The sequence below is a fragment of the Octopus bimaculoides genome, chromosome 7 (assembly GCF_046866305.1).
Source record: "Octopus bimaculoides isolate indiv1 chromosome 7, ASM4686630v1, whole genome shotgun sequence".
NCBI classification, from domain to species: Eukaryota; Metazoa; Mollusca; class Cephalopoda; order Octopoda; family Octopodidae; genus Octopus; species Octopus bimaculoides.
The window spans coordinates 23,858,379-23,881,126 of NC_142934.1; the positions used below are offsets into that span (position 1 = coordinate 23,858,379).

Here is a 22,748-nt window from a genome sequence, read left to right on the forward strand (position 1 = left end):
TTCTTCCTCTCCCTCCTCATCTCTTAATTAGAACGTAATTGAGTCTGTTGCTTGCTAATTCTTTTGGAAATTATCTTTAACCATTGCAGATGACAAAAAAGACAAGGGTCTGCCAGAGTGGCTCTACATCTCGGAGTTCTTTAAGCGGCACAACTGTTTTGGAAGCAATTGTGTCAAAAAGGCTGTGGAGAATTTGGAGCAACTTGAAAAATTTTACTTTACTGGAATGCCAGCACCATCAGCAACTCCTTCCGGTGCAGGTAAGATTCTCAGGTGTTGTATGAATGTGTGTGTGTGTGTGTATGTGCGTGTCTGTCTGTCATTATTCAGTTTTATTTCAAGATTTCTTGCCAATAGAGAAAGAGCCAGCTTCTAACCTTGATCCAAGGTTCCTTCATTGGAATTTCAACATCAACAACATGGTATTTTTGTATGTATGTATGTATGTATGTACGTGCAGATTTGTATGTTTTTGTTTTATGTATGTCTTCTTATGCATATACTTGCATACATAGACATGCTCATATATGTATGTGTGTATGCGTGTGTGCATGTATGTGTGTGTGTGTGTGTGTGTGTGTGTGTGTGTGTGTGTGCATGCGTCTGTCTGTCTGTCTTCTCTTTTTCTCTTTAATTTAGAGTAAACTTTGACTGGCCACTTACATAGTAACAAAATTGTGAAGGTGGATATCTTGTTTTAACTGCCATTTTTTAAATGCTGACAAGGTCTCGCAAGCATGCATGGTCTAGTTATTAGGGTGTTATACTCACAGTCATGAGATTGTGGTTTCCCTTCCTGGAACAGGTGGTGTGTTGTGTTCTTGAGCGAAGCATCTCATCTCACATTACTCTGTAATCACTTTGACACCTGATGTGTGATACACTGTATGTACCTGTCCAGGCAATATTGATTTGATGGAGGGTGTGAGCTAATGTATGGCAGAAACATTTGATTACTATAAACAAACTTTTTGTGCAGGCTTATTCAGTAAGAAATTGCAGAGCCATCTTTCTCAGACTATGAGAGACTACCTTCATATGGGTATATGAATGTATGTATATATGAATGTGTGTATGTGTTTCTATATAAATGTATGTATAAATATATCTATTTATTTAAGTGTGTATGAATGTTTGCTTACCAACCACATGGTTCCGGGTTCAGTCCCACTGTGTCGCACCTTGGGCAAGTGTCTTCTACTATAGCCTCGGGCCGACCAAAGCCTTGTGAGTGGATTTCGTAGACTGAAACTGAAAGAAGCCCGTCGTATATATGTATGTGTGTTTGTCCCCCCATCATCACTTGACAACCGATGCTGGTGTGTTTACGTCCCCGTAACTTAGCGGTTCAGCAAAAAGAGATCGATAGAATAAATACTAGGCTTACAAAGAATAAGTCTTCGGGTCGATTTTCTTGACTAAAAGCGGTGCTCCAGCATGGCCGCAGTCAAATGACTGAAACAAGTAAAAGAGTAAAAGAGCATGTGTATAAATGTATTTAGATTTATATGTATCTATCTGTGTATGAATGTATAAATGTATTCTTGTGTGTGTATGAATGTGTGTGTGTGTATATATATGTATCTATGTGTGTGTGTGAATGTATTAGGGTATGTATGTCTTTCTTATCCTTACACTTTTTATTTCCAGTGGTGCCTTGGACAAAAGCTTCCCTTGAACCTGCTGTGCAGCCAGCTGTGATTGGGGAAGTACTGTTTCTACTTGCAAATCTACATTATGACTGTGTGCGAACCCATGAGAAGTTGAGACAAGAAATTGACATAACTCAATATATTACGTGCCAGATTGACGAAATGGGGGAAAAGAAGCTGAAAACTATAGCTGCTGCTGTCCAAAGGGGTAATAGCTTTTGTTGTCATTAGGGAGTGTTGATGATGACGGGGATGAAAGTTATGTTTCTATGACGATGACAATTATATAGTAGAGGTGTTTTGTTTTCTTATACTTCATTACTCTTGTCTTGTCCAGTCAATGATGTTTATGTTACATTGCATGTGTTACACTGCTCCTAAGTTACACTACTTCTATGTTACTCTTCATCTATGCTACACTAGTTCTACGTTACATTACGCCTATGTTATACTACTTCTGTGTTACACTGTTCCTATGTCACATTACTTCGATGTTACACTGCTTCAGTGTTACATTGCTCCTGTTACACTGCTCTTCTGTTATACAGCTTCAATGTTACATTACTTCTCTGTTACATTAATTCTGTATTACATTACTTCTGTGTTACATTACTTTTGTTATATCACTCCTATTTTACAAGAGTGCGCTGAAAAGTTCATAGGCCGACTATGAAGGAGTGATGCTAGAGCTGTGAAATCTTGCAGACATTAATCTCAACACTTCTTATTAATAACTGTATTGTTTCTTTCCAAATAAATTCATGTCTGACTGTTCAAAGAAGACTTAAAAGGTTACTGGTAGTGACTTCTGTTGAAAATCAACAAAATTTGGCATTGTGGTGTTATCAAGTACCTGCAGAAAAAGGTTCTAGCTTCCAAGGATGTTTATGCTGACATGGTTGCTACATTAGGGGATGATGCTCCAGTTTTATCAACAGTAGGCGCAGGAGTGGCTGTGTGGTAAGTAGCTTGCTTACCAACCACATGGCTCCAGGTTCAGTGGCACCTTGAGCAAGTGTCTTCTGCTATAGTCTCGGGCAGACCAAAGCCTTGTGAGTGGATTTGGTAGACAGAAACTGAAAGAAGCCCGTCGTATATATGTATATATATGTGTGTGTGTGTGTGTTTGTGTGTCTGTGTTTGTCCCCCCCAACATCACTTGACAACCGATGCTGATGTGTTTACGTCCCCGTAACTTAGCGGTTCGGCAAAAGAGACCGATAGAATAAGTACTAGGCTTACAAAGAATAAGTCCTGGGGTCTATTTGCTCGACTAAAGGTGGTGCTCCAGCATGGCCGCAGTCAGATGACTGAAACAAGTAAAAGAGTAAAAGAGTAAAGGAGTACAGAAGTGGGCAGCTGAATCTAAGAGGGGAAGGAGAGTCTTAATGATGACCCAAGATCTGGATGTCCTGAAACTACCATCACCGACAAAAACATTGATTGTGTTCACCACATGGTGATGGACGACAGGCAATTGACTAAAATCAAAGAGTCAATGCTATTAACATATCCTATGAGAGAGTTGAGAACATTCTGCACAATGAACTTGGCATGACAAAAGTTTCTGTTCATTGGTGCCATATCTTCTGACACCTGATCAAAAGAGCACCAGGCTGATCATATCATGGAAAAATCTGTCATTAATTGAGGCAGATCCAGCTGATGTCCGCAAATGTTTCCTAACCCAGGATGAGTGTTGGGTTCATCAGTTTGAGCCAGAGACAAAGTGACAATCGATGTGGTGGAAACACCCCTCCTCACCTACTCTAAAGAAGGCCAAGAGTGTTTCATCTGCAGGAAAGGTGATGGCCTCAGTTTTTTGGGATGCGAAAAGCATTGTATTTATTGACTATCTTCAAGTGGGCCACACCATCAATGGAGAGTACTATGCCAAACTTCTGAGGCAGTTACAAAAGGCTGTCAAGACCAAATAGCCAAAAAAACTGACAAAAGGAGTCATGTTTCATCAGGACAGTGTTCCAGCACACAAGTCCTTGGTTTCAATGGCTGCTGTGCATGAATTTGACTTTGAACTGGTTGATCACCATCCCTATTCTCCTGATTTGGCCTGATCTAACTATCAACATGAAAAGCACTTGGCTTGGAACCAGTATCACAGTGATGATGATGCCATATATGCTGTTGATGACTTTTATAAGCAGCAGGATGAAAGCTTCTTCATCAATGGAAGTGGGTGTACCACAAAGGGGTCTATGTTGGAAGGTAAACTTCATTTGGTCATATTCCATGGGAGTATCTTTGTTGAGCCTATGAATCTTTTAGCCAACCCTCATACATTACAACTATGATAATCTGTTCCTATGTTACACTACTACCATGTTACATTACTTCTGCTCTAATGTTACACTAGTGGAGGTGCAATGGCCCAGTGGTTAGGGCAGCGGACTCACGGTCATAGGATCGCAGTTTTGATTCCCAGACCGGGAGTTGTGAGTGTTTATTGAGCGAAAACACCTAAAGCTCCACAAGGCTCTGGCAGGGGATGGTGGTGAACCCTGCTGTACTCTTTCACCACAACTTTCTCTCACTCTTACTTCCTGTTTCTGTTGTGCCTGTAATTCAAAGGGTCAGCCTTTTCACACTGAATATCCCCAAGAACTACGTTAAGGGTACACGTGTCTGTGGAGTGCTCAGCCACTTAGACGTTAATTTCACGAGCAGGCTGTTCCGTTGATCAGATCAACTGGAACCCTCGACGTCATAAGCGACGGAGTGCCAACTAACTAAATGTTACACTGCTTCTATGTTCCACTACTTCAGTGTTATACTCGCTCTGTGTTATGTTATTTTGATACCAACCACTCTTTTGTGTTACATTCCCTTATTACAACACTTGTGAAAATATCCAAATAACATCAATACAGTAAAATCACAAGAGAATTCTCCCTCCTACTTTCACAAACATTCAGATTTTTGTATCAACCTGGGCCGTGCCACCTTTCATCATCTTTCCTGACTCACAAACCACAGATCCCATTCACAAATTTACCAACTGATTGGCAAAAATTCACCACAACCACCCATCACCATTGCCAACACTGCTAACACATGACACCAGCACCAGCACCAGCACCATTGACACTATGTCACATGACCAAACCACCAATTTATGCAAAATGATAGTAGTTTACTACCATCTTAGTTTAATATCTTTTTGTTGTTGTTGTTGTCAGAGCATAATAAATTCCGAGAGAAGAACCTTCCATGCTTCATGAAAGATCAATACATGCAACGTATATTTGGGATTTGCAAGAAGAAGATGAATATAGCGCAAAACTACAACAATCTCCTTAATGAAGACATTGAATACTCTACAGCACAACTGTTAGTGCACTTTCATGTTACCTGTTGTTGCTGTTGTTGTTGTTGTTGTTGTTTAGTCCTTAGTTCTGTTCAAGCAAGCCTATTATTAAAGATGTTCTGGCCCTGACCATCCTACCTTACTTATAGACAGGCACATAGCCTAGTGGTTAGAGTTTTTGGGGTTCATAATCATAAGGTTGTGGGTTTAATTCCTGGAGCAGGTGGCACTTTGTGTCATACTATGGAGTGAGACACTTCATTTCACACTGCTTCAAGGCTACTCAGCTGAAAATTAGTAGCCGCCAGTTGGTAGTGCAGCCTTTTCTCTCTCCATTTATCATGTCCTTGATATTCCACTGAGTCAAGGATGGTGAAGTAGAGAGGATGTCTAGGCTGTGTCTGCTTGCAACTACACAGGCATCTAAAACAATTAGGAAAAGCATATTCTACTCACTTGATGGAATTAAGAAGTAATTAATAGTTTGGTTATAATCTCACATTATGTGGAGGCGCAATGGCTCAATGGTTAGGGCAGCAGACTCGCGGTCATAGGATCGCGGTTTCGATTCCCAGACCAGGCGTTGTAAGTGTTTATTGAGCAAAAACACCTAAAGCTTCACTAGGCTCTGGCAGGGGATGGTGGCGAACCCTGCTGTACTCTTCCACCACAACTTTCTCTCACTCTTACTTCCTGTTTCTGTTGTGCCTGTAATTCAACGGGTCAGCCTTGTCACACTGTGTCACGCTGAATATCCCCAAGAACTACGTTAAGGGTACACGTGTCTGTGGAGTGCTCAGCCACTTGCACGTTAATTTCACGAACAGGCTGTTCCATTGATCGGATCAACTGGAACCCTCGATGTCGTAAGCAACGGAGTGCCAACAACAACAATTAATCAATCTATTTGAGTATGGTGCAGTGCTCTGGCTAATCTCATTTCTCAGTTTAAATTCCTCTAGTGAAATTTGAAATTGAATAAATTGCCCTTTATCAAGTCTATATTTATCATTATTTCAGCAACATCTCTGTACAGTTGCAGTTACTGTATCAATAATGCAAGTGTTTGTTTATTTGACAGACCATTGGTGGAAGAGAAAATGAAGTTAGAGAAAGTTAATATTGACAAAATCTGTGCTGCTTTTGAAGAGGTAAGACACATCCTATTCTCTCTCTCTCTCAACACACACACTCTCTCTCTCTCTCATACACACACACACACACACACACACACACACACATACACATTGACATGTGTGTGTACATTTACTGTTGTTGTTGTTGTTGTTGTTATCATTATTATTCCTTCATGACACAGTGAAGGCAAAAATGCACCGGAGTCTTTAGTTATCTCTCAAGTCACAACAAGGACCTCAGACAGATAATACTTTCCTTAAGATATGCGCTGTGCTCAATAAGGCTGCTTTTTGCAAGACATCAATCTTGCATGAGATTTCAGTTGTCTTGAGAAGTCTTGAAGTTTCACTCTTGTATAGTCTTCTTAGCAAAACCTGTCAAGAGTTATCTCTTACTACTTGGTAAAATGGAAATAGTATTTAGTCATTGGCTGTTCTTTCCTTTTCCATACTTACTGAATATTTATTTCTAGTTAGGTTGTTAATGCTGTCTTTGTTAAATACATCAATACCAACCTAACTATTGTTTTGTATGTGAAACGTATCTCTAAATCATAGATATAATAGCCAAACTGCTATTGTTCTTGAGCTGAGCTGTTTGAATTCTGTTATCCTGTATTTGGGGTATTTGCAGAGTAAGGCAACACTGGCTGAAACATTAATGCGACTTGAGGTGGCCAAAAAGTGCCATATGGAGGCTAAAAGACTTACTGACATGGAGAGAAAAGATATAAAAAGTAATATCACTGGAATATATGAAGAACTTGAAAGACTCAGGTAAGTGATGGTGGTGGTGGCAGTGGTTCTTGCTACTGCTGTTGCTGTTGCTGCTACTGCTATTTTTTTTTGTTGCTGTTGTTTTTTTGCTGTTGTTATAGTTGTTGTTGCTGTTGATGTAGTCGTTGTGGTGGTAGTTAATGTGGTCGTTGTCGTTGTGGTGCTTGTTGTGATTGTTCTTGTGTTTGTAGTTGTTGTGGTGGTTCTGGTCTTTGTGCTTCTTGTTGTTGTTGTTGTTAACTCACCCAAGGGTCAGCCTTGTTACCACTCCAATCATGACCATCTTGCCTTACATTCAATTTTTTTCTGGTACAGTGAATCTAAAATTGCAGGATAAAGTCTATCCTTCCTTTTCTCACGATGGCAGAGAGTTATTTGAAGAGATTTGCCTGTTATTTCAATCAGGCCAAGAAACCATACAGTGGTTCCTGTATTCACTTATCATGTAAGTAATAAACTTGGAGGTAGATTTAATCCATCCTGATCCATTTTAAAACCCTCAGTTGGCCCTTGGCTGTCATTAACTGAGTCCACTGCTTTATTGTAAGTATCTTAACCCTGTCTCTGGTCTGGGAATATCTTGGTGTGTTGCTGCTTCCTACTGTTGTTACTCATGAGTTGTGGTTTGTTTCCTTCCTTTCTTCTTCCCAACAATCTTTCAGGCCTATAAAATCTCACAAGCTCTGCCTTTTCTCTTAAGTTAAATTATGTCTTAGGCCTAAAGTCTCTCTCAGACCTATAGGCTTATCAAAATCTATCTTGGGTCTACATGCTTGTCAAATTTTGCCTAAGACCTGAGAATGATTGACTGAGAGTTTGAAAGACAAGACTAACACTTGTGCTGGAATTCCTTGACTGATAAGGTTGATGTGACTTATGTTTATTTTCAACATTTGTAAGTTATAATCATGAGAAAGGACTGAATAAAGGAGGTGAGGCACAGTGAGGGTGAATGATCCTGTTAGGTCTGGATCATGAAAGTATAGACTAAATACAGTTATACCTCACTTTACGAGGACCCATTTTATGGAACCCCACGTTTATGAGTTTTATTTTACAACAAATTTTTCAAGCACAAGATCCAAATTTTGAACAAAGTTTCAACTACCAGAAGAAATGCTTCTGTGTGTTACCAAGAAATTTATAGAAAGCGAAAAAAAACTTCTAAGCAAACATCTCTAGACTTGTTCTTTAAAAAGAAATCTACAAGCCCGTCTATGAGTACTTTTGAACCAGCAATCCTATCTGCAAGTGATGATGTGCACAAGTCTAGTGTGAGTGAAAGTGATGCAGAAAATGATTATAATAATATTTTTTATTACAAATGATCTTGACATTCTTTTTATTTTACGTAGAATATTCTTTGCATTCTATTGTTGTTTTATTGCCATTTATTTACAAGTATTATAAATTTTAGAGGTAAAATATTTTTCTGGGAAAGTCCTGTAAAGTGTGAAGTGCGTATGAACGAGGACAGTTGTGTAAAGATGTGCCAATCTCTAACTGTGGAGGGAACCTGTGGTAGAGGTAGGCCATAGAAAACATGGGACGAAGTGGTGAAGCATGATCTTTGAACTTTGAGCCTCACAGAGGCAATGACTGGTAACTGAGACCTTTGGCAATGTACTGTGCTTGAGAGGACCCGTCAAGCCAAGTGCACCCATGCTGGTGGCATGTAAAGAATATCTTTTGAATGTTGTGCCTCATGCAGGCAAACAGTGGCTGAGTTCCTCTCGAGTGTTGGGCCTGACAGAGGCAAAGTGGCTAAGTTCCATTTGAGTGTTGAGCCTGACGGAGGCAATGACCATGTCCTGTGGCATTATGTTGTGCTTGGCACATATCAGTATCACGCAAATTGGCACCTGTGCCAGTGATACATAAATGCACCCCGATCTCATGCAAATGGAACCCGTGCTGGTAGTATGTAAAAGCACCCATTACACTCTTAGAGTAATTGGCATTAGGAAGGGCATCCAGCTGTAGAAAACTATGCCAAATCAGACTGAAGTCTGGTGCAGCCTTCCAACATGCCAGCCCAGTCAAACTATTCAACCTATGCTAGCATGGACAATGGATGTTAAATGGTGGCGGTGGTGGCAACGGTGGTGGTGGTGATGATGATGATGGAACAAATTACAATTTATAACATTGCCACTATGGGAAATTATTGCTCTGCTTTACAAGTTTTCACTTTACACGCAGTCTCCAGGAACAAATTAACTCATATATCAAGACATTACTGTAGTTCAGTGGATGGGAAATTATCAAAATGGCAAAAGACAGAGAGAAGAAACACTATATCTTGTAGTCAGTGTTTGTACAATGTTGGTCAATGAAAAGCAGCTGGTAATTCAATTGACCTTTCTTTTGGATATGGTTGAGAATGTTTGTAAGGCAGCAAATTAGCATAGCCATTAGAACATCAGTTAGACTACCTGCATATGGTCGAGTGGTTTTGTTGTATTTATTCCAACACTCAGCACTACATGTTCAAATCATACCAAGTTCAAGTTGAACTTTCGTCCCTCCAAAATTAACAAATAAAGTAACAGTCCAGTACTGGGGTTCAATTCTCTTCTCTCTCTCTTTTCCCCTCACTCTTTTCTCTTTTCTTCTTCTGCTTCTCTCTCTCTCTCTCCCTTTCTCTCTTTCTCTCCCTCTCATTCTTTCCCTCTTTTTCTTTCTTTCTCACTCTTTCTCTCTTTCTTTTTCCTCTTCTCTTTTCTTCATCTCTCTCTCACTCACTTTTATTCTCACTCTTTTTTGTCTGCCTCTCTCTCTCTCTCTCTCTCTCTCTCTCTCTCTCTCTCTCCCTCCCCCCTCAATCCTATCAAGAATTTCTACTGCTTGTTTGACTTGCTAGAAATAGCTTCTATATCGCCCTTAAATCACACAGTCATCTTGGAAAAGGAGGGGACACATCGTGTTATGTTGTCTAAGATACACTATATCTGAAAAGAGAAAAAAGACAGTATAGTCATGGCTGGAATGTCTATGATCAAAGGTTTCCTTAACCAGGCCTTGATCTGGAGTTAATCAACAACAACAATACACATTCTACAGACTGATGTGATATCATATACAATAAGCTCATTATCATTTATTATAATATACAATAAACTGATGATGGTGCTTCAGTTGACCACAAATAGATGATACACATCTATTTTTTTTTTTTTTATATTTACAGACAATCAGTGAAGGCCTCTGCAGAGAACAATGAACAGATGAAAAAGGACATCATTGAGACTAAACAGAAGATCAGGGAGAATGAAGAGATTAAAACTGTGCAGGATGTGAAGATAGACAACTTTAAGTCTAGTCTGCAGATCTTCAACATGGAGGTTTGAAATTATATCAATATTTCTGACTCCTAGGCAGTCTCTCTCTCCCCCCCCCCCACCAATCTGAAGATCCATGGATTTTCATGGGAAATATTCAGCAATAATTTTCTGTTGCCTCTTGCTGGTTTATTTATAATGTATTCTGTCAGTATCCTACTCCCTTTAGCTTACTTTTCAGGTATTTAACCTTTAGACATGGGGACTCTTTTATGTGGCATTAGAACATGACCATGCACTGGTTGGCTTGTGTGACACATGTTTTAGGACCAGTTATCCCATGAGATCTGTATGCACTAGTCACTGGCCCATCTTCTAATGTTTTTGACCCATAATTGGAGCCTTTGACATATACTATCACCTTAAACCAAAGTAAACTCCATACTCCCCCAAAATCCTTGACTCCTGAACTGGAGCCTCACCACCAAATGCAAATTAACCCTTTTAATACCAACCACCTTGAGACCACCCTTGATTTATCATACAAATTTCATGTTTTAAAGTAATTTAAATGAGTATTTAGTGGGTAAACTTCTGTTCTAGTAAATAGTGCCCTATGTTGTAGCCCCCAACATCTTGTAATCCCTTATATGTGTCATCCACTACATTTTGTAATCATCTATATGCTATTGTCCCTTATATCATATACTACATAGTGTACTTCTAATTTCTTATAGAACCCTATATATTGTATTAAGGATGGATAGAAAACTAAATGCATTCCATCAAAGGTGCCTCAGAAAGATCCTGAAGTTTGTTTGATGTGTCTGTGTCACAAATGAGATTCTGAGAAAAGTAAGGTCATGACCAACGCAAGAGATTGCAGCAGAATGCTGGTTCCACCTGGCTGGCCACATTCTCTCTCCAGCTGGTCAATAGCACTCAGAAACATCCATGACTTGTGTGTCACCTGAAAACATGCATAAAATGGGCTGGTCAAAGTTCACCTGGTGATTGACATTTCAAAATGGCCTGAAGGCAGTCAAGATCATGTGGAATGGATGTGCAAGAATAGTAGCTGACTGATTCCACTGAAGAAAACTTGCAGCTCAATGCCCTGAAAAGCACAGGAGGACCTACAACACACACTGCCTCATACTACTCCACACTGCCACTAAACACTGTCAACAAACTACACTACTATACAGCAGATTACTACACCTCACACTCTACAATTCTTCCCTCTCTCTCTATATATATATATATATTCACAAGGTAGACTACTCATCCAACACCGCTCCAGACTAGACTTTTACATAACACTCCAAACCAGTACACACCACCAGTACTACCCTCACTACCATCGTTGCTATCTCCACAAGTATCATCATCATCACCACTGCCGCCGCCGCCACCACCACCACCACAACAACAACAACAAAGCCACGTATGACCACTGTTGACACAATCACCATTATCATTTTGATGATCGCCACTTTGCCACTGTCACTGTCACCACTATCATCATCATCCCCCCCACCCCCACCACCATTACTACTAACTACTACTGCTACTACTAATATCTATCTATCTATCTATCTATCTATCTATCTATCTATATCTATCTATCTATCTATCTATCTATCTATCTGTCTATCTGTCTATCTATCTATCTATCTATCTATCTATCTATCTATCTATCTATCTAAGTATCTATCTATCCATCTATTTATCTATCTATCTATCTGTCTGTCTATCTATCTATCTATCTATCTATCTATCTATCTATCTATCTGCAGTCGTGGATCAAGAAGAGGCCGAGGAAGGGCGAATGGCACCGCGAGTGTCGCGCTGCTCTTCGGCAACTCCAACAACCCGGGTCAACCTTGAGCGACTGCATCACAACTAACGCATTCTATAGTGGATTAGTGGAGGGAAGGTACGACGACGATCTCGGGGCGAACCTGGGCGTCGACGAGGAATACCTGACCCTCCTGTTTAAGACGACCTTCGGACCGGGACCTATGGACAACTTCCAGAGATCCCTGGCCTGGCAGTGCTATCGAGAAGCACTACCCGTTCGGGATAAGCTCTACAGGCATGGCTCGAGAAACACGGGGCCGACCTGTCCGAGATGCCGGCAGAGCGACGAAACCGTTCTGCACGCACTCGTACAGTGTCCCACCATTTCCGAGCTGTGGGCTTACGTCAAACAACTGCTATCGCGTGTGGGACGAGTTGGTCTATCAGCCGAGTCAATCGTGAATATTGTCGCGCCTCCTTCCTTTAAACGGGAAGGAAGAGCTATTTTCATCGTACTTGTGGCTATGGCGAAAGAATGTGTATGGTGGACGCGTCTGAAAGGTCTAGAGACAAAGACTTTCCTCTCTGGGCAATCTCTCATCAACTTCTTCAAGTATTACCTGAAGAGGAAGGTGAGAGTAGAAAGGGAAGTCTTGTCTAGTGAATGCTTCAAAAAAAGATGGGTGAATGTAGCAAGGATGGCACGTGTGAACGACGGAGCCATCTTGAGCATAACCCTATGAACTAAAAAATAAAAAATAAAAATTCTAAGAAAAAAAAAGAAAACAAAAAGGCAAAAGAGAGTCACTTACTGTTATAGTTTCTTCAATGAGAATATTGACCAAGGTTACCGTGGTCTTTTCCGTAGACTTTTCTTTCCACGGCCAACCTAAACTGTCCTCCCCTCCTTTTACACGAGAACATTACTGTGTGATACACGATCCCTATTGATCGGCCCTTTTTTTTGATCCCTTTTGATCGAACTACCCCCTTTTCCTTCCTACGATCCCTTTTGATCGACCCCCCCCTTTTTTTTCTTTTTTTTTTTTTCTTCCTCCTCCCAAAAAGAAAAGCTCTACATTGTATTTGTCCCATCTTCGTTGAGCCCTGTGTGGCTAATAAAAGAAATCTATCTATCTATCTATCTATCTATCTATTCTCAACAGTACAAGGAGCTAACCCAGAGACTGAATACACAACTGAAGACAAATAGTCATCTTAAGAAAGAAAACATGAAATTACAGAAAACTCTAGAATCGAAGGTTAGTATTATTATTATTATTATTTTTTTTTTTTTTTTTTGATTTTTAGTCATATTTTATGTTCAAATCAGGAGAGGGAAGGTTCATACCCTTAACCCATTACTGTTGTCTGCTAGAGAATGGTAGGGATTCACTCCCCTTGCTAGCAATATATAGGGTGCAGCACTACACTGATAACCAGCTGGTGGAAGATCTGCCTGGGGTTAAACTAGTAGTAACATGGAACAGCCATTTCGATGTGATGATTGATTCTACTTGTCGGTATAGTTACTACTCTGATCTTTCCTTGAGATTTTACAAATAGCTATTTTGCTTATTGCAAATCAGTGACCAATGGTCGCTTTGTTTAGAATATATTGCTGGCTGGAGTGGACCCTGGCTATTGCTATGGCAGCCGGGTGCTTGCAATTGAGGATGAGCCAACCAGCTTGAAACTGAGTCAGTCTCATGATTCTGTTGTCTACTAGAGAATAGTAGGGGTTTGCTCCCCCTGCTAGCAATATGTAGGCTGCAGTGCTGCACTAATAACCTGTGGGCGGAAGATCTTCCTGTGGTTAAACTAGTAGTAACATGGAACAGCCACTTTGATGTGGAGATTAACTTTCATCATCATCATCATCATCATTTAACATCCGCTTTCCATGCTAACATGGGTTGGACGATTTGACTGAGGACTGGTGAACCAGATGGCTACACCAGGCTCCAATCTGATCTGGCAGAGTTTCTTCAGCTGGATGCCCTTCCTAACGCCAACCACTCTGAGAGTGTAGTGGGTGCTTTTACGTGCCACTGGCACGAAGGCCAGTCAGGCGGTACTGGCAACAGCCACGCTCAAAATGGTGTATTTTACGTGCCACTGCTATGTCTATGATTCGTTTGCTTTCAATCTGTGTGTGTGTGTATAGCCTTCATTTACTCATTCTAAAGCTAGTATGTGCACTCATCCTGTACCTCTTGTTTTAACTCTATCTATACAATATAAAATGTGACTAGAGAAATCAGTCAACCAACCAACCAACCAACAAATATTTACATTAGCTATTATTATATATATATAAAGATAATCTCAAAAGTGACACTTTCAGAATTTGATCTCTTCCAGTGAAGTGTGACATGCACTTTAGTTAGCGTTATTTGATTCGTTAAACCTAATTGCTTAAATCATTACAGCACACAGCTTTGAAAGAGAATATCACCAAGTTACAAACCGAACAAGAAAACCTTGAGCAGCAACTATGTAAAATGGAAACAAGTAATATTGCGATGGTTAGCCAAACAAAAACATTGGACAATGAAATTGAAACTTAGTGAGTCTTGTGTGGAAATTTCTTGCTGTTTTTGTTCATTCTGGTAGTGGTGGTGGTAGTTACTAACATTTTTCTTGCAGTTGTTGTTGTTGTTGTTGTTGTTGGTGGTGGTGGTGGTGGAGATGGTAGTGGTGGTGGAAGTATAGAGGACATTGTGGTGTTGATGTGGATGGTGGTGCTTTAGGTGGGGTGGAGCTGTTGGTGTTGATGTTGTTGTTGGTGGTGGTGTTGTTATTGTTAGTAGTGATGGTAGTTGTCGATAGTAGTAGAACTGTTGTTAATGGTGGTGAAATGGTTGTTGTTGTTTTGGGGAAGGTGTTGCTCTTGTTAATGACGATGATGATGGTGGTGGTGGTGGTGTTGGTGGTGGTATTTAACCTCCAAGCCAGCTTTAATCAAGCAGAACTACAATCTAGGATATCCCATCTGTTACCACCACAATTTACATGCAGTCATATTGTGTATAAAACTACATTATCTAATACAACCAACATGTCCTCCTCTTTTAAACATACTTGGGTGTCAGTAGAAAGATATATTTTTTCAATGCATAAGTACTGATAGAACAGTACATATAGGATAAAATCCTTACAGAGCAGAAAATTCCTATATCTTTCTACTTGTACTACAATACATTTCAGCGCTTCAGGAACAAACTTATGTTTGTTTACATATGACATAATACTTGGGTGTGATTTAACGGAACTTTGGCTGCTATGTATTGCAAGTCAAGCAACCACAAAGAAGCTTCTTCATTGTTTTGTTTTCCAGCATCTTGTTATTGTTTACCTCAAAACCAGCCTTAATCAAGAAGAGCTATGGTCAAAGACATTCCTGCCATGGCCATCACATTTACTTTGATATTGTAGAGTTGGGACTTTGTTTCTTAATCCATTTGCCATTTTTTTTTGTTTTTGTTTTTGAAGATGGTCATGTGTTATTCTTCAAAGGATTTTATAAATGGTCCTCACTACTTGGCTCAAGAAGGATTTGTAGTTCTTATAGTCAGAGGTAGTGATGCTGTCAATAGCTTCATCAATTGTTTGAGTGATTCCATGACACAGAGAAAGCAAATTATTTGAGTTGGTAAAACACTGGACCAGACTATTATTTATTCTGGTTTTTTGTTTACTAAGTTCAATTCTGGCTTTTTGTCTACTAAGTTCAAAACCTATCTTAGGTAACCTTGTCTTCAATCCTTCTGAGGCTGATAAATAAAACACCAGTCAAGAGCAGTGAATTATTAGACTGTCAGTCCAAATGTTTTGTGTTATTTACTCCTAATTCTTTGTGTTCTGAATTCAGATCCTACCATGGCCTACTTTGGTTGTAGACTTAACCCCATCACTTGGTTAAATACCACCATTTGGTCCTTGGTCACTGCTACTGGAGTCCACTCTGTTGCAATATCCTGACTTTTAGCATTTAAACTGACCATATCTAGCTTAAATATTCTTCTTATTCTATGCTCAAGTTAGCCAGATCTAGTCTCTCACACTAACCCTACAATGTCATTCTAAAAATATACAATAACATCATCAAAATCTCAAGGTTATGAGATAATGCATAATTAATTCAAACCAATGTGAACAAATATGCATTATATTTGACAAAGTAACCTGAATGCTAAAGGGTTACATGCTGGGAGTTTAAGAATTGCAGTTCAGGGCCTTCTACTGAAGGCCTCCATAGGTTAAGCTTTTAGCATTCAGCAGATTACTCTGTCAAATGTAACGCTCGTTTATTCCCACTGTTTTGAATTAATCATACATTATCTTGTTGCTTTGAGATTTCAATGATGTGATGACAAGTGACCGAGACCTTGGCAATATGCTGTACTTGAGAAGATTCAACAAGCCAAGCGAAACTAGTCATGTAAATGGCATCTGTGAAATTGTTGTTGTGACCATTACTGGTGTCATGTAAATGGCACCCATGCCAGTGGCATGTAAAACACACCCATTACACTCTTGGAGTGGTTGGCATTAGGAAGTGCATCCAGCCAAATCAGACTGGAACCTGGTGCAGCTCTCAGGCTTACAATTTCTAGTCAAACCATCTAACTTGTCCCAGCATGGACAGTGAACGTTAAATAATGATTCTGATGATGATTATGATTGTTTGTTTTTAGAATGACATTGAAGGGTAGGTGTGAAAGGCAGATCTGACCAGTTTGAACACAAAACAGGTAGAATATTTGGGCTAGATCCAGTCAGTAGAATATTTGGCCAGATATAGCTGGTTTAAATGCTAATGGTTTAAGTGAAACATTATTAAAAATATCATTGTGGGCTTCATAGTACATGACACCTAGAGGCCTATAAAACCATATTCCTGCTGCTACTACTACTATTACTATTGCTACTACTATTACTGCTGCTTTTGTTACAACTACTACCATCAGAAGTAGCACCACCACCACCACCACAACTATGTATTTTCCATCTGTTGTTGTTTTAGTCCCAGCCATGTTATTAATAAAGGAACTAAATAATAAAACTATCCACAACATTTAGGCATTTTTCTGTATTTTTTTCTATTTTAATTCGTTACAGTCAAACACATAAAAGCATGACTGACAAGTCAGTGAGTCGAATTTCTTATGAGATTTTAAAGAGGCAGACCGAATTAGTTTTGGCCAAAGATGAATTGAAAAGGTACCAGGATTTAAACGCCCATTTTAGATCATCAATCTCTATGCAAGAGAAGCATAATCTTGAAAAAGAGAAAAAATTAGAGGTTTGGTCATCTTATCTGTGTTTTTTATTTTCTTTTTGGTTTTTTTATCTTACTTGATATTCTACTTGTGTGAAGAATGTTTGTAGCCTTGTGGTTAGAGTGTTGGACTCATATTCATAGGTTGTAGGTTTAATTCTTGGCTCCAGCAGCTTGTTGTGTCCCATGAACAAGGTACTTTGCTTCACATTGCTCCAGTCCACTTAGCTGAAAAAGCTGGAAAAATAACTCCTATGATAGATTGCTGTTCCATTCGGTGAATGAGAAGGGGGAATCTTTTGCTCTCAGTCAATTAAATACCTCAAAAAGTGGAGTGAGCTCCAGCTTGTCCAGCTTAATGGATCACATAGGCTTAAGAAGGGAAGAGAAAAAAAAAAGAAGGAATCTTTTTTTTTTCCAGTGTCTGTCATTCAGTTTGTCTATTCATTTATTCATTTGTCATACTTTATCCATCTCTCTTACTAGTATTTTGTCTTCTGGTTTTCAAGACATCATCATCATCATCATCATCATCATCATCATCATCGTCGTCGTCATCGCCACCACCACCATCACCATCATCATCATCTATTAATTTCCATCTTCCATGCCGGCAGGAGCTGACAGGATCTGACAGGCTGGAGGATTGTGTTATTCTCCAAGGTCTGCTTTGACATGGTTTCTACAATTAGATGCCCTTCCTTTATGCCAGCTACTTTACATAATGTGCTAGGGACATTTTTTTTCTGTGGCACCAGCACTAGTGTGGTTACCATGTAGTTCACAAGACTAAGATCCTAACTGACTGAACAGGGCTACAATAGAGAGCAATTTCAATATATTGTTGTTTCAATTGCATTTACTGAAATATTAATTGTAATGAAAAGTGACTGAAGAAAATGAAAAATATGAGATTTTGACTAAATTGCTCATTATTTTCAAAATTAATTGAAACAAAGGCAGTGTGTTTCAGTAGAAATCGTCATCAACTTTTAACATCTTTCTTCCATGCTGGCATGAGTTGGTCAACCCTTACTGTTTGGTGAGAATGGGTGACATTCACCAGGTGTTGTAGATACATTTTTAGTTTGGCCTGCTGCAGTACTGCTTTTATTAAACATTTACCTGATTACCTGGTACATAATTATTAATTTTTAATCCATCACCTAATTTAATACTTTTACCTGGCCCTTTGTGTATTTATAGTTGTATGCAGTCTGTAGGAAGCATTCTAGTCTGAGGATAACCTCCTCCCTTGCTTCCACCAGCTTTGGAACCACTAAAAAGTGTTATAACTACTGTTGACCCTCCTCAGGAAAGCTATAAAATTTGTTTAAGAATATATTTTCTCATCATTTGTGATTTTGTGCACCTTCCCTGAGAACAACATTCTAAAAGACTGCAGGCACCTTGACTCAGGGATCATCTGCTCTTGCTGAGACATTCATCAGCCATTTTCTTTTCTCTTCTTTTTTTTCACTGGCTGAGTCTGGAGGAAGGGTCAGTGCCCAGGACCTTTCCAAGCTCTCTGAGACCAGTAAGATTGATGATGTCAATGTTTGTCTTGAACATATTTGTAAGTCAACATTTGTGGCAATGATGGGATCAAAAAGGAAATTACAGAAGAAAGGATTGGACACAACAAGTGTGTTAGGAAGAGTGGGGAGTTGAGTGGGCTGGAATACCCGAGCAGAAGGAACATAAACTCAGTCAGATTTGAGGGGAAGAGGCCATTATGGTAGTGGTAGAAGGGATAGAGAGTGGAGGCTGCACATGTCTGTGATCCAGAGGCTGGAGTGTGTTTGTGAGTGACTATACTAATCAGTCTGGTGGCCCTTTATTTGACATAGTCTATGATGTCTGTGTGTGCAGCAGCAGTAACATCTCAGCTATCAGAGCAATATTCACTCCAAAGGTGAAATGCATCTGTTGACCTTATGAATCACTGCCGCAGTGATGTTTATCTTGCTCTGATATATATATATAGTGTTTTGACACAATAAGTCTATGAAAAGATTTTATATGAGACAATTTCACAGTATCATGCCTTCTGATGATGTGTATACATTTGGTATCATACACAGATAGCAATTTCAATATATTGTTGTTTCAATTGCATATACTGAAATATTAATTGTAATGAGAAATCTGAAGTCTAATAATTTTTTTCTTTTTTCTTTTTAATATCAGAATCTTCTGGAAGAGTTGAAAAGAAAAGTGACTGAAGAAAATGAAAAATATGACATTTTGAGTGCTGAAGTTGAGGAAGCAAATGCACATCTTGAAGAAGTTAAAAAAGGTTATGATGAAGAGAAAGAAGAAGTAAGTATATCTGAGGAACAAGAAATGTTTTTAAGTTAGTGAGGAACTGACAGAGTCAATAGAGCATTAGACAGAATGCCTTGTGGTATTGATGGATAGAGGAGGGTATCTTAAAGCCATGGGAAGGAGAAGAGGAAAACATGTGTTGCCCTTATTGGCTGTGGTCCATCCGATGAAGAACAAGGCTCAACCAGTACTTGATTTCCATGAACTGAACAAGCACGTGTCGTGCCATATGGGTGGTGAGGCAGGAGATGTCTGCAGGGAAACTTTGCGGATTTGGAGGTGCCTGACAGGAGCATCTACAATCGTCGACCTGAAGTCAGCCCATCTGCAACTCCATGTGTCCAAGAAACTGTGGAAGTACCGGTTGGTGAGGTACAATGGTAGAACTTACTGCTTGATTCGGTTGGGGTTTGGCTTAAGTTCAGCACCAAAAATTATGGCAAAGGTCCTAAAGACGGTCTTGGGGAAGGTGGCTGATGTGGAGCAAGCGACTAATTCGTACATCAACAACATCCTCGTAGATGAAAGTGTAGCGACAGCAGAGGAAGTCATAGATCATCTGAAGAAGTTTGGGCTGACTGCTAAACCACCAGATGCCATAGAAAGAGGCACTGCGCTGGGGCTCAAGATTGAAAGAGATAAGATGGGCAGGTTTGTTTTCCACTGAGGAAATGAGAGTTTGGACCTAAGCAGAGATATGAGTAAGCAAGAACTCTTCTCGGTGTGTGGAAAGCTGGTGGGACACTACCCAATTACAGGATGGCTCCAGACAGCATGCAGCTTTATCAAGAGGCGTGCCAAAGGAGTAAGGTGGAGCGACAAAGTAGGGGAGAAGACAACTGCTGTGATGCAAGATGTTTTGGAGAGAGTGAGAGCAGAGGATCCAATGAAGAGCTGCTGGAATGTGCCCGAAACTAAAAAGGGAGTTGTGTGGTGTGATGCACGTAGCATCGCAATAAGTGTCATCTTGGAAGTGGTGGGGTGTAGAGGTGGAAGATGCAGTATGGCTCAGAAAAAAGAATGATTGCAGCCATTGATTGTGGCTGAATTAGATACTGTACTAAAGGGTGTGAACTTGGCACTGAGATGGGGACTCCACCAATTGGAAATTCGAACTGATTTGGCCACAGTAAGAAGGTGGATTGCATCAGTGATCAGCAATCAAAGGAGAGTCTGCACAAAGGGAGGCACAGAAATGATAATGAAGCAGCGGTTAGGAATCCTCAGAGAGCTAGCCACTGAGTTTGGCTTGAAACTACAAGTAGTGTTTGTGTCTTCGGAAAAGAATAAGGCAGATGTGCTAACCAGGGTGAAAAAACTCTGGTTGATGATGGCAGAGGATGTACAGAGCATGGTGGCTGTAAGCATGTTGCCTGGTGGGCTCAGAGCTGAGGAGGTTGCACAGCATACACCATGTGGGTGTAGACAGGACTCTGTTCCTGACCAGGAAAGTGGACACTAATGTTACCAGGGAAAGTGTTTAGAAAGTGATGCGGAGCTGCAACAGATGCCAGTCTACAGACCCTGCTCTGAGTGTGCATGAGAGGATTCAGGCTGGAGAAGATTGGAAGAGGTTGGCGATAGATATGACTTATTATCAGGGAAGGCAGTACCTCTCAATGGGCGCCTGTGGGCCAGGATGGATGGCAATATGAAAAGAAATGAGGACGGGAGCTGCAGCTGAAACTATAGAGGTCCTCAATGCAGTATTCCTGGGGAGGGGGCCAGTTCATGAGCTGTTGATGGATAACAGCACAGTGTTTCGCTGAGCACAGTTGAAAGCAATGCTCGACCAATGGAATACCAGACTTTTCTTCAGAGCAGCATATAGGCCTGGCAGGAATGGGATTGTGGAGTGTCACCATCGCACAATCAAAGTTGTGGCTGAGATTTCTCCCATCGAAGCAGTGTTCTGGTACAATATGTTGCCAAGGTCAGGACAGGCTGGGGAAATGGTCCTGCAAAAAGGTTGTGTTTAGGTATGAATGGAGACAACCAAACGTGGAACCGTGACCCTTTGGGGAAGAAAAATAGTCAGCAAGTGTTCAAAATGGGAAAGAAGTGTGGGTGAAACGCCCCGATGCGTGGTATACAACTCAATGGGGGAAAGGAAGAGTGACAGCAGTGAACTCTCATAACAACGTATCAGTGGAAGGAATGCCGCGTCACTTCTTAGACGTCGGGAGGGTCATGAGCTCCTCCAGTGACGAAGAACAAAGAGAGGGAGAGACTGACACCACATACTTGCGACAATCCCGAAGCGATCGTCACCCACCTAAATGGTGGGAAGACTATGAAAAGGATACAAGTGATATTGATTGTTAGATCAGGGGGGGGGGCGTATGGTATTGAGCTGAAGGTAAAGGTTGAAGTGGGAGAGTAGGTAGGCCCTGTCGGGAGTCCCTGAGGACAGAAGTGCTGAAGAAATCATGCACAACGGTGACCGGAAGAGGTCAGAGAGAAACAGGACAGTGCACAAGGAAGAGAAGGGAATGTCCACATGGATTGTGAGAGAATGCTCCCTCCAGATCGACAGGTAAGAAAGCCTCAATTCTCCTTTTTCCTAATTTCCCCTTCATACCACAAAATCTTTGAGGCTATAGTACAAGACACTTGCCCAAAGTGCCACACAGTGGGACTGAACCTGAAACTACAAGGTTGAGAAGTGAGCTTCTTAACTGCACAGCCATGCATCTGTCATGTATGGAAACAACCTCCAGTTTAGTATCTTTATACTTCTGTCACAAAAATAGATTCTGCACAGTAACACACCCTATGATAATGTCCAGTCACCTGATCACCTACCATTGCATATTACATATTTCTTTTCTATTGATCTTTTCAAGCTGCTTAAACATGAACAAGAAACAATTGACATTGTTAATGCCCTGGATGAGAAATTAGAAAAACTGAATTATTTGAAATCTCAAAGGGAAAAGGTAAACTCGATATTTCTTAAAGGTAGTACTTTGTCAAATGATGTTCTTTTTTCTCTCACATTTTTCAAGGTGCAGACATCATTGCGTTCCCAAACTACATGGTTTTGAGTTCACCACTTGCAGGTGTCTTCTACAATGGCCCCAGGCAAACTAAAAACCCTTGTGAATAGATCTGGTGGATAGAAACTGTAAGAAGCCCATTATCATCATCATCATCATCATC

At 40.3% G+C, this 22,748-nt stretch overlaps 1 protein-coding gene across 3 annotated transcripts in view; it reads left to right on the forward strand.

Moving 5' to 3' along the window:
• LOC106878874 (uncharacterized) overlaps positions 1–22,748 on the forward strand; it is a 54,218-nt gene that overhangs the window by 7,388 nt on the left and 24,082 nt on the right. For all 3 annotated transcript variants that reach the window (XM_089354998.1, XM_089355000.1, XM_089354999.1), the window contains exons 4-14: positions 90–260; positions 1,651–1,860; positions 4,850–5,000; positions 6,059–6,128; positions 6,748–6,890; positions 10,081–10,234; positions 13,141–13,236; positions 14,407–14,543; positions 17,099–17,282; positions 19,449–19,580; positions 22,433–22,525. In XM_089354998.1, the coding sequence (XP_089211124.1) occupies positions 90–260; positions 1,651–1,860; positions 4,850–5,000; positions 6,059–6,128; positions 6,748–6,890; positions 10,081–10,234; positions 13,141–13,236; positions 14,407–14,543; positions 17,099–17,282; positions 19,449–19,580; positions 22,433–22,525 (1,541 nt within the window). The remainder of the gene's footprint in view (positions 1–89; positions 261–1,650; positions 1,861–4,849; positions 5,001–6,058; positions 6,129–6,747; positions 6,891–10,080; positions 10,235–13,140; positions 13,237–14,406; positions 14,544–17,098; positions 17,283–19,448; positions 19,581–22,432; positions 22,526–22,748) is intronic.